At 43.5% G+C, this 15,058-nt stretch overlaps 1 protein-coding gene across 3 annotated transcripts in view; it reads left to right on the top strand.

Moving 5' to 3' along the window:
* The window catches only part of LOC115470438 (C-type lectin domain family 18 member A-like), a 221,084-nt gene that overhangs the window by 107,041 nt on the left and 98,985 nt on the right, over positions 1 to 15,058 (top strand). For all 3 annotated transcript variants that reach the window (XM_030203619.1, XM_030203618.1, XM_030203620.1), the window contains exon 4: positions 6,082 to 6,179. In XM_030203619.1, the coding sequence (XP_030059479.1) occupies positions 6,082 to 6,179 (98 nt within the window). The remainder of the gene's footprint in view (positions 1 to 6,081; positions 6,180 to 15,058) is intronic.

The raw sequence follows: 15,058 nt of genomic DNA, 5'->3' as shown, positions 1-15,058 counted from the left end.
ATAATCAGGTTAATACCACGTTTTTTTCTGTTTACTGTTGTTTAATTGATCTCCTTGTCTTGTTTCACTCTCCCTATTTTGTGATCTAAAGAAGAGTATAGAATTACCTGATTGAAATAATTTTTGTGTATTACTTTCTCTGTATTTCTGCCAAGTTATTTTATTGCTTGTAAATTTAAATTCTTATTTAAAAAAAACGGTGACGTACAAGAGGCAGTGTGGAGACCGTAGTTATAGGCGAATTCAGCCCAGGGGAGTAATGTGGACCAATCATCCTGTCGGTTATTAGTATACCTACTTCATCTTAGGCTACAAGTGAAAAAGATATGAACTAAATCATAAACCCTTTCTTCATTTTGTATTTGCACAATAGCACTCTGTGACATCTTCTGTTTAAGCTGTAATGCCAATAGTCAATTTTCCCCCAAAGGAGTACTAATTTTGACCCATTTTCCTATATAAAAATTCAACTTCTCCCAACACTAAGGGCATTGATTTCCCCTTGCATTACCAACAAGTAAGCTCTCCTGTCTGCATTTCCTTGTGCTCCTTTTTTCCAGCTGCCCCCACTCTCCTTTAAGCCATGCCAGTTTTACTTTTTTCTTTTTTTTTTCCCTTGCACCATATTTAATGAATTTGCCCCAAGTAACTGTGTAATTCAGACCCACCTCTGCATTATCATTTCATGTTATGTAATTCTTCAATAAGGTTTTTATCTTCTCTATAAATAGTGGCTCCAACAATGCCAAATTGTTCATCAGCCAGGCCTTAGTTCTATCCCTCAAAATATCCCAGCCCTTAAGACTAAAGTGTACAGGAGCATGATCAGACTAAACAATCTGATTTCTCAGGTATTATGTTACTCCTACGCACAACACAGGACTCAAAAAAAATAATCTGTTTTAGAATAAGTTTTATGTGCCTGAAAGTAGCATGTGTAATTTCTTTCTGATGAAAGTTTTAAGTCTCTAAACATCCACTAATGAAAATTCATTTTAAACAGCTAATGCATCTTTGGAACACCTGATAAATGTTCCTTCTTTTCACGATCTGACATTTTCTTATCCATTGCACTGTTGAGATTCCTCCCAAAGAACTATTGCCAAGTTTGTCCGAGTGGTGACTGCTTGCAAAATGGTCATCAAAAACTTCAGTTGTCCTTTAATGACTGTATAGACATTCAGTGTACACAGTAAAAGGTCCTGTACTTCTAAACTGACAGTCAAAGCTCTTAGCGATGGGTAACCGGAAGATTTTCTTTTTGTATCATTTCCTGTGTCATTTATAGGAATTTTTGTTTTATTTGGGTTTTCTAGGCCATTTTGTTATGAGCGATGGTTCGTACATGTGTAATGGTGTATCCCAGGAGCGCTTTTGGGCGGGCCTGAGCCCAAAGTGAGTAGGCATGACAACCCCATCCCCCTTGCCTGGCATCTTTCCCTCCCCCATCAAATGGGGGGGGTCACTTAACTCCATTCCCCCCCTTTAAATCATTGTTTCAAGGAGAAGGAGGGAGATGAGGATTTAGTGAAGGGAAATCTTGCCTCACCAATCTATTACATTTCTTTGAAGGGGTGAACAAACATGTGGATAAAGGCAAGCCAGGTGATATTGTGTATCTGGATTTTCAAAAGGCATTTGGCAAAGTACTCATGAAAGACTGCAGAGGAAATTGGAGAGTCATGGGATAGGAGGTAGTGTCCTATTGTGGATTAAAACTGGTTAAAGGATAGAAAACAGAGAGCAGGGTTAAATGGTCAGTATTCTCAATGGAAAAGGGTAGATAGTGGGGTTCCTCAGGGGTCTGTGCTGAGACCGCTGCTTTTTAACATATTTATAAATGATCTAGAGATGGGAGTAACTAGTGAGGTAATTAAATTTGCTGACGACACAAAGTTATTCAAAGTAGTTAAATCACGAGAGGATTGTGAAAAATTACAAGAGGACCTTATGAGACTGGGAGACTGGGCATCTAAATGGTAGATGTGAGCAAGTGTAAAGTGATGCATGTGGGAAAGAGAAACCCGAACTAGAGCTATGTAATGCAAGGTTCCATGTTAGGAATCACCGACCAAGAAAGGGATCTCGGCGTCATTGTTGATGATACATTGAATTCCTCTGTTCAGTGTGCTGTGGTGGCTAAGAAAGAATGTTAGATATTATTAGGAAAGGAATGGAAAACAAAAGTGAGGACGTTATAATGCCTTTGTATCGGTCCATGGTGCGACTGCACCTCAAATATTGTGTTCAATTCTGGTCACCGCATCTCAAAAAGATATAGTGGAATTAGAAAAGGTACAGAGAAGGGCGATGAAAATAATAAAGGGGATGGGATGACTTCCCTATGAGGAAAGGCTGAAGCGTCTAGGGCTCTCCAGCTTGGAGAAGAGATAGTTGAGGGGAGATATGATAGAGGTCTATAAAATAATGAGTGGAGTGGAATGGGTAGATGTGAATTGTTTGTTTAATCTTTCCAAAAATACAAGGACTAGAGGGCATACAATGAAGCTACAAAGTAGTAAATTTAATACGAATCAGAGAAAATGTTTCTTCATGCAACATGTAATTAAACTCTGGAATTCATTGCCAGAGAACGTAGTAAAGGCGGTTAGCTTAGCGGGGGTTTAAAAGGGTCTAGACAGTTTCCTAAAGGAAAAGCCAATAGACCATGATTAAACTGACTTGGGGAAAATCCACTGCTTATTTCTGGGATAGGCAGCATAAAATGTATTGAGGTTTCTGGGATCTTGCCAGGTATTTGTGACCTGGATTGGCCACTGTTGGAAACAGGATGCTGGGCTTGATGGACCTTTGGTCTGTCCCAGTGTGGCAATACTTATGCACTTATGTCCTCTTGCAATTTTTCACAATCCTCTTGTGATTTAACAACTTTGAAGAACATTGTGTCGTCAGCAAATTTAATTACCTCACTAGCTTTTGGAAACACAAGGAAGCCCATGCAAGCCCTTGAGAGTTGTGAAAAACCGCAGACCTGAACGTGAAGCACATTGGCGTTCTTGACCTGCGTCTAAATTTAAAGTGGCCATGCTTAAAAAAAAAACAACCAAAGCAAACATTGGTGTTTATTACTTGCATCTAAATATAAGCATCCAGAAAACAATTAAAAACACATATTTAGGCTGCAGAAAGCAGATGCCAATGTGTGCTTCAAATTCTGGTTTTATCAGGCGCATGTGCACAAGAACTCAGTTTAGCGCTGAACTCTTCTGCACATGCACCAAGCACAGTCCTCCCGTGGAACTCCCTAAGGCTCACTATGAGCACCCCTATATTTGCATCTCATTAGCTTTGAGCATTAGGTTGTTGTTCTTCTGCATTTCTCTGGCGGTATTTTTATGGCGTTATTCAGAATAGCGCCAGAGTATTGATCATCATCCTTTATGGGATTTCGGTGCCTGGGATTATTTATTTATTTGTTACATTTGTATCCCACATTTTCCCACCTATTTGCAGGCTCAATGTGGCTTACATAGTACCAGAGAGGCGATTGTAGACTCCAGTGTAAACAAATACATAGTGAAGTTGTGGTAAGATAACATTCATGTGGTGTGGAGGGTCATAATCAAACGGCGCCGGTGAAATCGATCGCCGGCGATCTATTTTGGCGGCGCCGCAACAGCTGGCCAGAACCGTATTATCGAAAAAGATGGCCGGCCAACTTTTGTTTCGATAATACGGTTGGGGCCGGCCAAATGCCACAGATCGCTGGGTTTGAGATGGCCGACTTTGTTTTTCAGCGATAATGGAAACTGGAACCGGCCATCTCAAACCCGGCCAAATCCAAGGCATTTGGCCATGGGAGGGGCCAGCATTCGTAGTGCACTGGTACTTCTGGATGTTTAGATCTTGCTGATCAGTTATGTTATGACTTGTTCAGGAGTGCTGTATTTTGTGATACTGTTTTGAGAAATGTTCAAGAAAGACTTCATACAAATGAAAAAAGTCCCTGCCGTGCATTTTCCTTTGATGGCCGTCCCTGACGTGCACTTCCCTTAATAGCCATCTTTCTCTTGATGGCCGTCTTTCTCTCCAAAAGTGCACATCTCTTAATGGCCGTCTTTCTCCCTGAACAGGGAAATCAAAAGTTTTTGCACACTGCTTTTTTTGTAGTAACAGTGGGATTTGAACCAGCCACCTCTGCTTTATAAGACCAGTGATGTAACCACTTGGCCACAGCTCCACTTACTTGGGTGTCCCTCCCTTTTGATTTTACCCCTCCAGGTCTCTCTCAGCCACTCACCGACAGCTTAACATACTGTGATTGGCTGAGAGAGACCTGAAGGGGTATAATCAAAAGGGAGGGACAGCCAAGTAAGTGGCGCTGTGGCCAAGTGGTTACATCATGGCTCTTGTAATGCAGAGGTGGCTGGTTCAAATCCCACTGTGAGCAACAACTGTTTTGATTTCCCTGTTTGGGGAGAAAGCCGGCCATTAAGAGAAGTGCACTTTCGGAGAGAAAGACGGCTATTAAGGGAAGTGCACGTCAGGGACGGCCATCAAGGGAAAATGAACGGCAGGGACTTTTTTAATTTGTATGCAGTCTTTCTTGAACATTTCTCAAAACAGTATCACAAAATACAGCACTCCAGAACAAGTTAGTCATAACATAACTGAGCAGCAAAATCCTTTTTTTTTTTACGAGCTGGCCGACTGGCTTCCCCTCCTAGGAAGGAAATGTTTTAAAGTTTTTTTTTGGGTGGGAGGGGGTTGGTGACCACTGAAGGAGTATGGGGAGGTCATCCCCGATTCCTTCCGGTGGTCATCTGGTCAGTTTGGGCATCTTTTTGAGACTTGGTCGTGAAAATAAATAGACCAAGTAAAACCGGCCAAATGCTCGTCATCGCCGGTTTTCTTTTTTCCATTATCAGCTGAAGCCGGCCATCTCATAAGCACGCCCACATCCCGCCTTCACTACCCTGCCGACACACCCCCTTGAAGTTTAGCCGCCTCCGTGACGGAATGCCGGTGAGTGTGTCCAAAAATCTACTTTCGATTATACCGATTTGGCCGGTTTTAGGAGATGGCCGTCCATCTCCCGATTTGTGTCGGAAGATGGCCGGCTATCACTTTCGAAAATAAGCTGGATAGTCACATAAGGGAATCGTACACAGAAGGGTTGTGTTATGTCTATTACGTTTTGTTTGTTTGTTTGTTTGTTTGTTTGTTTGTTTGTTGCAGAGATCAGGCATTTATGTTGTATTGGTTGGCGTATGCCTTTTTAAACAGGTAAGTTTTTAGTGTTCTCCGGAAGTGTAGGTGGTCGTACGTTATAGAATAGTGCACAGCCAGATGCACACACAAATGTCAATTGGTGCCAATTAACTTCAATAATTGGTTGTTTGCATCCAATTATTACTTGTTAATGACTCATCTTGGGATCGCGCCATATATAGGATCCTGGGGTGAGTACTGGGTTTAGAATGATCCTTAAGAATAGGTGAAAGAGAAATGGTGCAGTTTTGACGGAAAGCTGCCCTATGCAAGCATCAAAGTGTAAAAAACTAGTAACCATTACATATGAAGTCTCTATTATTGCTGGGTTCTAGAGGCCTTATTGCAGCAGGAAAAACTGTAAACGTAGGGCCCTGTTTAATATAAGCAGCATTAAGGACGCACTAATGTTTTTAGCGTGTGCTAATGATTAGCAATTTCCAAACGCTAAAGTTGCCCATAGAAACATACGGGCAACTCTAGTGTTTAGCACGTGCTAATTTTAGCATGGACTAAAAACGCTAGCACTAAAAAGGTATCATAACCAACTAAGGGCCCTGTTTCAGGGCCCTTAGTTGGTTATGATACCTTTTTAAAAACAGAAAAAAAAAGTTGTAAAGCATAATTATGCTTTTAAGACCTCACATGTACCCCTGAGACATCTAAAGAGGGGGCCTGTGTGATCTTCTCATGTGTTCTGATATTCCAGGTGATAAACATCTTTTTAATTCCTTCCCTTTTGCATTTGGTTGCAACAAATGCAGGATACGGAGACACTGCAGAGAGCTTATCTCAGAAACTTTGTGTGTGGGTGTCTGATTTTTTTTTCTCTCTCTCTCTCTCTTACAGCTGGTCTGGGCCACATCCAGCAGGCTGGGTTGTGAGAAGCAGACCTGCACTGATGGCCAAGAGAAGAAAGAACTGTTTGTCTGTGCCTATTTCCCCGGGTAAGGAAGAGGAGCCTTTGTCTCATTTACTCTCTGTTCTATTGCTCATTGACGAAATACTGGAGTTTTCTCCTGTGGGCACAGGGGGAAGGGGATATTTGCTGGTGACTGAATCTGTACTTCTCTACTTTGCAATCCCTTCCGCCTCTTCCCTCGATTCCTTCAGGACATTGGCTATTTTACCACAACAGGGCAGCCTCTGTGAGCTGGCTGCTGCTGGAAGAAAAGGGTTTCTGTGCTTCGAACTCCAGTACACACACACACATGGTACTGAGTATGAAATGCATGTGATTAGATGTCAAGTCCTTGTGAAAGAGGGGAACATTAGGGTTATCAAATTGCTCCAGGTCATCAGAGGAAAGCAGAGCTGGTTCTGGTTTTGTCCATTGCATGCATGTTCTAGTTTTCCAGTGGAAATCAGAACTTCACTAAGGCTCCAATCTACCCAGGGACGAATCACAAGTTTGTGGGACCCTGGGCCAATTAGCACATAGAACCACCTTCCCCTTCCCTTTCCCGGCCACAACTGCCAAGTACAACAAAAACATAAACCCAAAAGTCGATATTGGTTTCATATTTTTTACCAATTATTTTCTTTTTGTAGTTTGAGTTTAGCAGTTGCACTGAAAAGCTTACGATCCATTTAACAGTAACAGTATCGACAACAACTGACAAAATGTTACTGACGTAAATGATGTAAGTGGAAGTAGGTTGCATAAAATATGAAATATAGAGATTGGTAGATTTATCACGTTCCTGAAAACCACAACAACACGTTCCTGAAAAACACAACCCCCGGTATATTTAGGTTGGTTACTACACAAAGCTCGCCTTACTAATGAGAAGGGCTCTCCTAGATCTTTGGGCCCCTGGGTCTGGGCCCAGTAGGCCTATGCGGGGATCTGTTCCATTAACTACCGATAGGGTTCTGGATAAAGTGGGGGTCATTTTTTTAAACAAAAGGTTCATAATTGGTGATCCAGATAATGCAGATCAAGCTAGATACTTGTCTTTCCCAGTAGCGTGTTTAGAGGTTTTGATCTATATATATTTTTTTTATTTTATAATCTGGCAAAATCAGTTTAAGAATGACTTCAGTCCCAATTGTGTGGAATTTTAGAAATAAAAGACTGCCCTCAAACCATTTGACGTCATCTAATGTATATTAGGCTGTTGCTAGTTTTAAAGACTCTAAAAGTCAGTTTTATAAAGACACTAGTAAAAAAGGCCTGTTTCTGTTTTAAAGGAAACGGGCGCTAGCAAGGTTTTCCTCGGAGTGTGTATGTTTGAGAGAGTGTGTGTGAGAGTGACTGTGTAAGAGAGAGTGAATGTGCGAGAGTGTGTGTGACAGAGAGAGTGAGACTGGGTGCGAGTGTGTGTGTGAGAATGAGAGTATGTGCCAGGGTCCCCCCTCTCTCCCAGTTCCAGGGTCGCCCCCCCCCCCCGGTATGTCTCCCATTTGCAGGGGTGCCCCCCCCCCTCCCTTCCTTCCAGTTGCAGGGTCCCCCCTCCTCCCATCCTCCCTTTTTCCCAGTTGCAGGGTCCCCCCTCCATCTCTTCCTCCTTTTTTCCCAGTTGCAGGGTCCCCCCTCCCCCCTCCCAGTTGCAGGGTCTGTGTGTCTCCCCCCTCCTTTTGTCCAGTGGAAACAGCTGTAAAAACAGCAATGAGAAGCAGTTCCTAGGTTTCCTTTTTTTTTTTGAGTGTATAGGAATGACGGTTGCTTTGGGGAGTGGAATCAGAGATTAACCAATGGGCTTCCTTGCTTACCATAGACTTGCTTTGTTCAGTTCCACTCATGTCTATTGAACGTCCTGCAGCATGTCATAGCAGCCAATCAGTGGCACTTCAGGAATGACATCACTTTTATCTACTCCACTTTCCTTTTCCACGGTTCCAGGCAGCCTCAGAACGTTGGAGGTGAGAATTATTATATAGGAAGTAAACACCTACTTGTCTTTTTATAAAATACTAGCCAAAGTAGCTGAAATTGGACCTGCATCACATATTTGGACATTTACACCTACCCTGGAACAGGGGTAAATGTTTGTGCCAATAATTATAAAGCACGCTTGTGGATCCATGTATTCTATAATCTCCCACCCCCAAAATCTGCCCTGTACATGCCTAAAGGAAACGGTTGTACCATTCTGTCATAGCACGTACTTTTACGCTGGTCAGCATTTCATAAGAGGCTGTTTACAGTCTTACCTTCTGTATTGCTAGTGCCTTACTTACTATGGGGACCTTTTACTAAGCCGCATATGCGTCTATGTGCGCCCAACGCGTGCCAAAATGGAGTTACCATCAGACCACTGCATGGCTCTTGCGGTAATTTCATTTTTGGCGTGCATCCGATACGTGTGGCCAAAACATAATTTTTATTTGTGGATACGCGCCAAGTGGCATTTGGCATGCGTAGGTCATTATCTTCCAGTTACCGTGTGAGACTTTACCGCTAGGTCAATGGCTGGCGGTAAGGTCGCAGACCCCAAATGGGCGCCAAGTGCAATTTGGCATGCTTAGGTCATTACCGCCCAGTTACCGCGTGAGACTTTACCGCTAGGTCAATGGCCAGCGGTAAGGTCGCAGACCCAAAATGGACGCATGGCAATTTTGATTTTGCCACATGTCCATTTTTGGCAAAAATTTTAAAAGGCCTTTTTTACAGGCACGCTGAAAAATGGATTTGCACGCTCCCAAAACCCACGCCTACACTACCACAAGTTATTTTTCAGCACACCTTAATAAAAGAACCTCTATATATTGTATGGCTATGTTGTTTTATACCTTAAAATTTAATAAAAATCAAAATATAGAGAAAAAAACCCCAAATACACAAAAATGATTTCTTAATATTTCCCCCTAACAGGCTCTTTGTGTCATTTAATTGTATTTTCTAGCAATAATTTTCATGAAATACCAGACCGGGAGGGTCCTGATGAATGTTTTTAGTTTGGATGACTGATAATAGTCATTGTCTAGATCACTAAGGATGTGTAGAGGGCAAACATTTTCCACGCATGTTTGGATTTTTGGGCCTTTTTATTTCACTCGTTGTTAATAAAATGTTTAAATATGCATTAGAAATATGAACACATGCAAGTTAACATTACTAGTGTTAATTTGATTTTGTGAATACAAAGGGCTCTGTTTATGAATATGTATTTTAACCAGTTAATGCATATTAATGCACTTTAACAATTTGGTCATTCCACTTTGTAAATGGCTGTTGCTGCTGGACGTCCATCTCATATATTTTCGAACAGGAAATCTCTACATATTTCCTGTTCAAAAATACATGTAAGCTAGATGTCCATTTGAGACATTCTGACACAGGGCTGCCGAGAGGGGGGCAGAAGGGGCAAAATTTCCCGGGCCCGGCCTCCAAGGGGGGACCCAGAACCAGCAAGCATATTCCTGCCTATCTGTTTCTGGGTCTGTCTCTGTCCTGCTCCTGCATGACCTGGGTTATCACGTTAATGCAATAATCCGAGTTCCAGCACACAGGAGCAGGAGACGACAGACCGAGGGAGGAGCAGTCAGACCATCAAACCTCCTTGAGTCAGACACAGGAAGGTAAGGAGGCAGGCGGGGGCGACAGCCTAAATGTGAGGGGCAGGCGGTCGGCAGTCTGACTTGGACATCCCTATTCTGACTCGGATGTCCTTTTGAAAATGTCCCTCTATATGTTATAACCAAAGTATTGCTAACAGTATTTAATTTGCTATTTAAGGTGTCTTCCCCTCCCCTTTCAGTTGTACAGCAACCTCACTTGCAGCATCTGATAATACAGTGTTATAAAATACTGTAGCTGCCGAATCTTACTCTGTCTTTTGCCATTTGCAGGACACAGACCATAGAAGTCTTTCCAGCATTGGCCTTACTTCCCCAATACCGGAGTTGCCAAATCTTCCTTTCTTCTGCCAATTGCAGGACACACCCATTGAAGTCTGTCTAGCATTGGCCTTAGTTTCCACTGCCCAACAGTCAACATGCTTTCCAGCCATCGATGCTGGCACTACCGCTCATGTGCAATTCATTCAAGGACTGAGCCTGTGCGGGGAGTGCCAGTATTGACATCTGGAAAGTGTGCCTTTGACTTCCTCGCTACCGAGGCAGCACACGGCAATTCAGGCAGCGGATCTCCTCAGCTGGTGGGGCTTGGGCATCCTTGCTACACATTCAGTGGGTGCAGCAGTTGTGGAAAGGGCCTGAGCCCAATGTGAAGGAGCCTAGACTCCCAAGGCTCCCTGTGGCTACACCACTGGTTCACATATGCATGTAAATGTGTAGAATACAAGCGTTTATGTGTGTCCTGAGAAAACTTAGAGGATTACCCTTGGGCAAGGCAATTGTATAATCGGGTGCCAGCAGTTATGTGTGCCTTGGGCACTTATGCGTGTAATTGTACTACATGGTATTCTATAAGGTAGCACATACAGTAAATGCCTTAACATGTAACTGCAAGGGGGTCTTACATGCAGGGCCGCCGAGAGACACAGCCAGGCCTGGGGCAGGACTGCTGACTACCCCTCACATTTGGGCCGCTGCCCCTGCCCATCCCCTTACCTTCCTGTGTCTGTCTGCTCCTCTCTTATTCTGTCTCCTCCTGCTCCTGTGTACCAGGACCCGGATGATTGCATTAACGTGATAACCCGGGTTAACGCTTTAATACAATCATCCGGGTCCTGGCACACAGGAGCTGGAGGAGAGAGACAGACCCGGAAGCAGACAGGCAGAAAGAAGCTTGCCGAGGCCGGGTCCAGGGAATTTTGCACCTCCCACCCCCCCACCCCCTCGGTGGCCCTGCTTGCATGTGGTCAGAGCATGGGAGGGGCATGGGTGTGTCTCCAACCTACATGTGTAAATATGGAATACCTATAAGTTACATGCATTTCATGCTGCACTTAGATGTGCCTTTTTATGCTTGCTATTGACCTGGCACAAATGGTTGCACCCAAATGTAGGTGCGCCAATTCAAGTTTACACTGGTAGTCTCTAACGGCATCTTGGCGCACAGATTCAGTTATTGAATTGGTGCTTAGTGTGTAGCATCGGCATGCTTGAGATTCCAAGTTACAGAATTGCCCCCTTAGCTGTTCAATGAGTTCATCAACCCTTGGCGTTGGGTACGCCTCAAGTTTGGAGACTGCGTTCATCTTGTGGAAATCTATGGTATTTCCAGGTACATTGCAACTCCACCCTGCTCGGTCCAAACTGCACCCCCAGGAATACCTACATGCAGTAAGACAATAAGTATATGCCATTTTGTTGGTATGTGTTACTTGTACGTTCGTAAATAGCCTCACAATTCTAGAAAAGTGGGGTGGAGGAGTGGCCTAGTTGTTAAAGCAGCGGTCTTGACATCCAGAGGTACCCCATTCAAATCCCAGTGCTATTCCTTGTGATCTTGGGCAAGTCGCTTAACCCTCCATTGCCTCAGGTACAAAAACTTAGATTGTGAGCCCAACAGGGAAATACCCAGTGTACCTAAATATAACTCATCTTGAGCTACTACTGAAAAGGTGTGAACAAAATCCAAATAAATAAAAGGACTTTTCCATATGAAAAGCAGGCTTTACATGTAGAAAAACTTGTATAAAATTACCCCCTTTATGTTTTTAAATTTAATTATATGTGTCTTAATGTGCATTAATTCTTGTCAACTGGTTAGTGTGCATTAGTACACAGAGAGGGGCATAATCGAACGCGGGATGTGAAGAGGTGGGACAGACCGTATTATCAAAAAAGATGAGCGTCCATCTTTCGTTTCGAAAATACGGTTTGGACGGACCAAATGCCATGGATTTGGTCCCTTCTGAGACGGGCGTTTTTATTGGGGGGGGGGGGGATAATGGAAACTAAAAATGCCCAGCTCAGAAACGTCCCAATCCGAGCCATTTGGTTGTGGGAGGGACAAATTACAACACTAGCATAGCTCTTAGGGGTGAAGGGGGCAACTACATGTGGGTACAGTGGGTTTTAGAGGTCTCCCATTTACCACCACAAGTGTTATGGGTGGGGGGGGATGGACCTGGGTCTGCCTGCCTGAAGTGCACTGCAGTACCCACTAAAAGTGCTCCAGGGACAGGACTTGTTGCTGGTGTATAACCTTGGCACAGCAGTTCACACCTGAAGACTAATCTCGCTGAAAACATCCTTTATTTGAATAAGCACATTTACTCACAGTTAACTGCAGATCAGAGGTTGTGCCCCACTGGCAACGAGTCTCGCTGGTACTAAGATTAGCAGTAGGTCCGAGCTGGCAGAATGGTGCACAATGCCCTCTTTCAGCAACATTCAAGGTAAGAACTAAGTGCTGTAACGTGGCTAACACATGAAAGGGATCTAAAAGTGTCTTACACAAATGGCCACTACCTCATGGACTACCGGAAACAAAACAGGGCACACTCTGACCCAGTAAGCAGAGGGAAAAGCACCATGGGAGTAGAGCCTACCAACTACCAACATCGTGAGCATTTAACACAAGCTAGTGGAATCACGGAGCCCAATACCCTACACTCACCACAATGCATTGCTGATGTGACTCTGCAGTGCCCTTAACAGAAAAGGTGTCACACTCACCCGAGAGCCACATCAGAACCAGGGAAAGGCTGTCAAAGGATAGAACACATTCTGCTGTCATGGAGGTGGGTACGGCATTTGAGGCTAGCATACAGGCTGGCAAAAAAAGTTTGTAAAGTGGGTTTTTTGGGTGGGAGGGGGTTAGTGACCACTGGGGGAGTCAGGGGAGGTCATCCCCGATTCCCTCCAGTGGTCATCTGGTCAGTTGGGGCACTTTTTTGGGACTTGGACCTGAAAAAAAAGGGTCCAAATAAAGCGGGCCAAATTCTTGTCAAAAACGCCCTTCTTGTTTCGATTATCAGCTAAAGACGCCCATCTCTCCTCGGCTGATAACCACGCCCCAGTCCCGCCTTCACCACGCCCCCATGATCTTTGCTTGTCTCCGTGACGAACTGCAGTTTAGGACGCCCAAAATCGGGATTATACCGATTTGGGCGCCCACGGGAAACGGACGCCCATCTCCCGATTTGGGTCGAAATATGAGCGTCTTTCTCTTTTGAAAATAAGCTGGAGAGTCTTTAAGTTTAAAGGCACACTAAGGACCCAAACACACAATAGCAATGCACTTCCCACACAGCACTGCTGTTTTCAAAATGCAAGTGGAACTTAGTTCTCTCTCTGTCCTGTCACATTTTCTCCAGAGATTAAAACACTTGGATTTACATGCCTAGAATCACACTATTGACCCTCAACCTGTTTGCATCCCTGCTGTTGCTTCCATTTCAGAGCTTTTAAATTATAATCATACCTCTACCATCTCAGTCTCTGCTAATGATTTTGGATTCTTTACCTTAAGCTTTGTTGTCACTGTTAGGACATCAGCATGGTAGTAACAGAAATGTTTCTGATTTGTTTACATGTAGTGGAACTTTAAAGAGTTCTCTGCTCTGGTCCTTCAGGGATGAAAGCAAATTCTGGCTGTCAGAGGAAGCAAATTACAGAAAATAACCTGGTTCTTGAACTGAGTGGATGTCTATAAATCTTATGGGCTATTTATTGAGGAAGTTCTGAAAACAAGATGTACCATCTGTCCCTTGACCTGTACTAGTTTTAAGTAGCTTCCTTCCATATGCTGAATTTTAAACTTCTCCTAATCTTTTTTTTTTTTTAAAACGCAGTTTCATGTTTCACGTTTATTGCAATTTGATATACCACATCACTGGTATCCTTCTGAGCGGTTTATAAAATAAGTCACTGCCTTTATGTTGAACTGGGCTGGGCTCAGGATTAACATCTCTAGTCTCTGGCAGGATTGTGAGAGGTGAAAGGGTTTTACAGATGTGTGTTAAATCTGTTCAAAGAAATATTAAAGTCTGAAGATTTATATTTTGTTTGAGATGTCTGAATGCTCGTTTATGGCACAGTATTTGACTCTTTGCCTTCAATAAAAATGATTAAACAAACAAACAAACAAAAATTAGTCACTGCTTCTCCAGACAGGTTAACTTATGTATTTACATATGTATTTACAAATATTTATAACCCACTGTATCCATAATTTTGAGCTGATAATATATGTAACACATTCCATCATTAAGATGCAAGTGACAAAATGGAGTGGAGGAGTGGCCTAGTGGTTAGAGCACCAGTCTTGCAATCCAGAGGTGGCCACTGCTGTTCCTGGTGATCTTGGGCAAGCCACTTAACCCTCCATTACCTCAGGTACAAACTTAGATTGTGAGCCCTCCTGGGACAGAGAAATATCCAGTGTACCTGAATGTAACTCACCTTGAGCTACTACTGAAAAAGGTGTGAGAAAAATCTAAATAAATACACTCAATACAGCTCACCATCATTACAATTTTGATTCAACTATATATCTTGCTGGTTCCACTGAAGTTTACACCTCAATCGTTTCCCAGCTTTTAAAGCCATAATTTAATTTAAAAGAAAAAGAAAACATACCCGAGACATAGGCTACCCAAGCTGCCGTACCTTAGACAGGAGATCCTCAGTTAGGGACCCCAGGTTCCAAGAGATCCAAGCAGGCACCTTTAAGCCAGAAAGTACCTGATTTGTGGCCCCCATGCTAGAAGGCTCCAACTCAGTGCCTTGAAGCCAGAGGCTTCCTGAGTCATGGCTCCCAGCTGAGTTTCCAATGCTTGGTGGCCCAGTTAAGGTTACCTTATGGCTCCAGAAAAAGGAGGACAGATTAAGCCAGTCTGGATTTTACTTCCATTGCTTTCAACCCTAGGCCCAGTAGACCTGAAGCCTACACTGCTCCCTTAAAACAAACCTTGGTTACCTAGTGGGCCCCAAATGAGAGGCTCCCCAAAGGACCTCAAATCCATGA

Source organism: Microcaecilia unicolor, chromosome 5 (genome assembly GCF_901765095.1).
Source record: "Microcaecilia unicolor chromosome 5, aMicUni1.1, whole genome shotgun sequence".
Classification (NCBI taxonomy): Eukaryota; Metazoa; Chordata; class Amphibia; order Gymnophiona; family Siphonopidae; genus Microcaecilia; species Microcaecilia unicolor.
The sequence above is the reverse complement of the archived record's forward strand: the minus strand, read 5'-3'. Positions and strand labels throughout refer to the sequence as shown.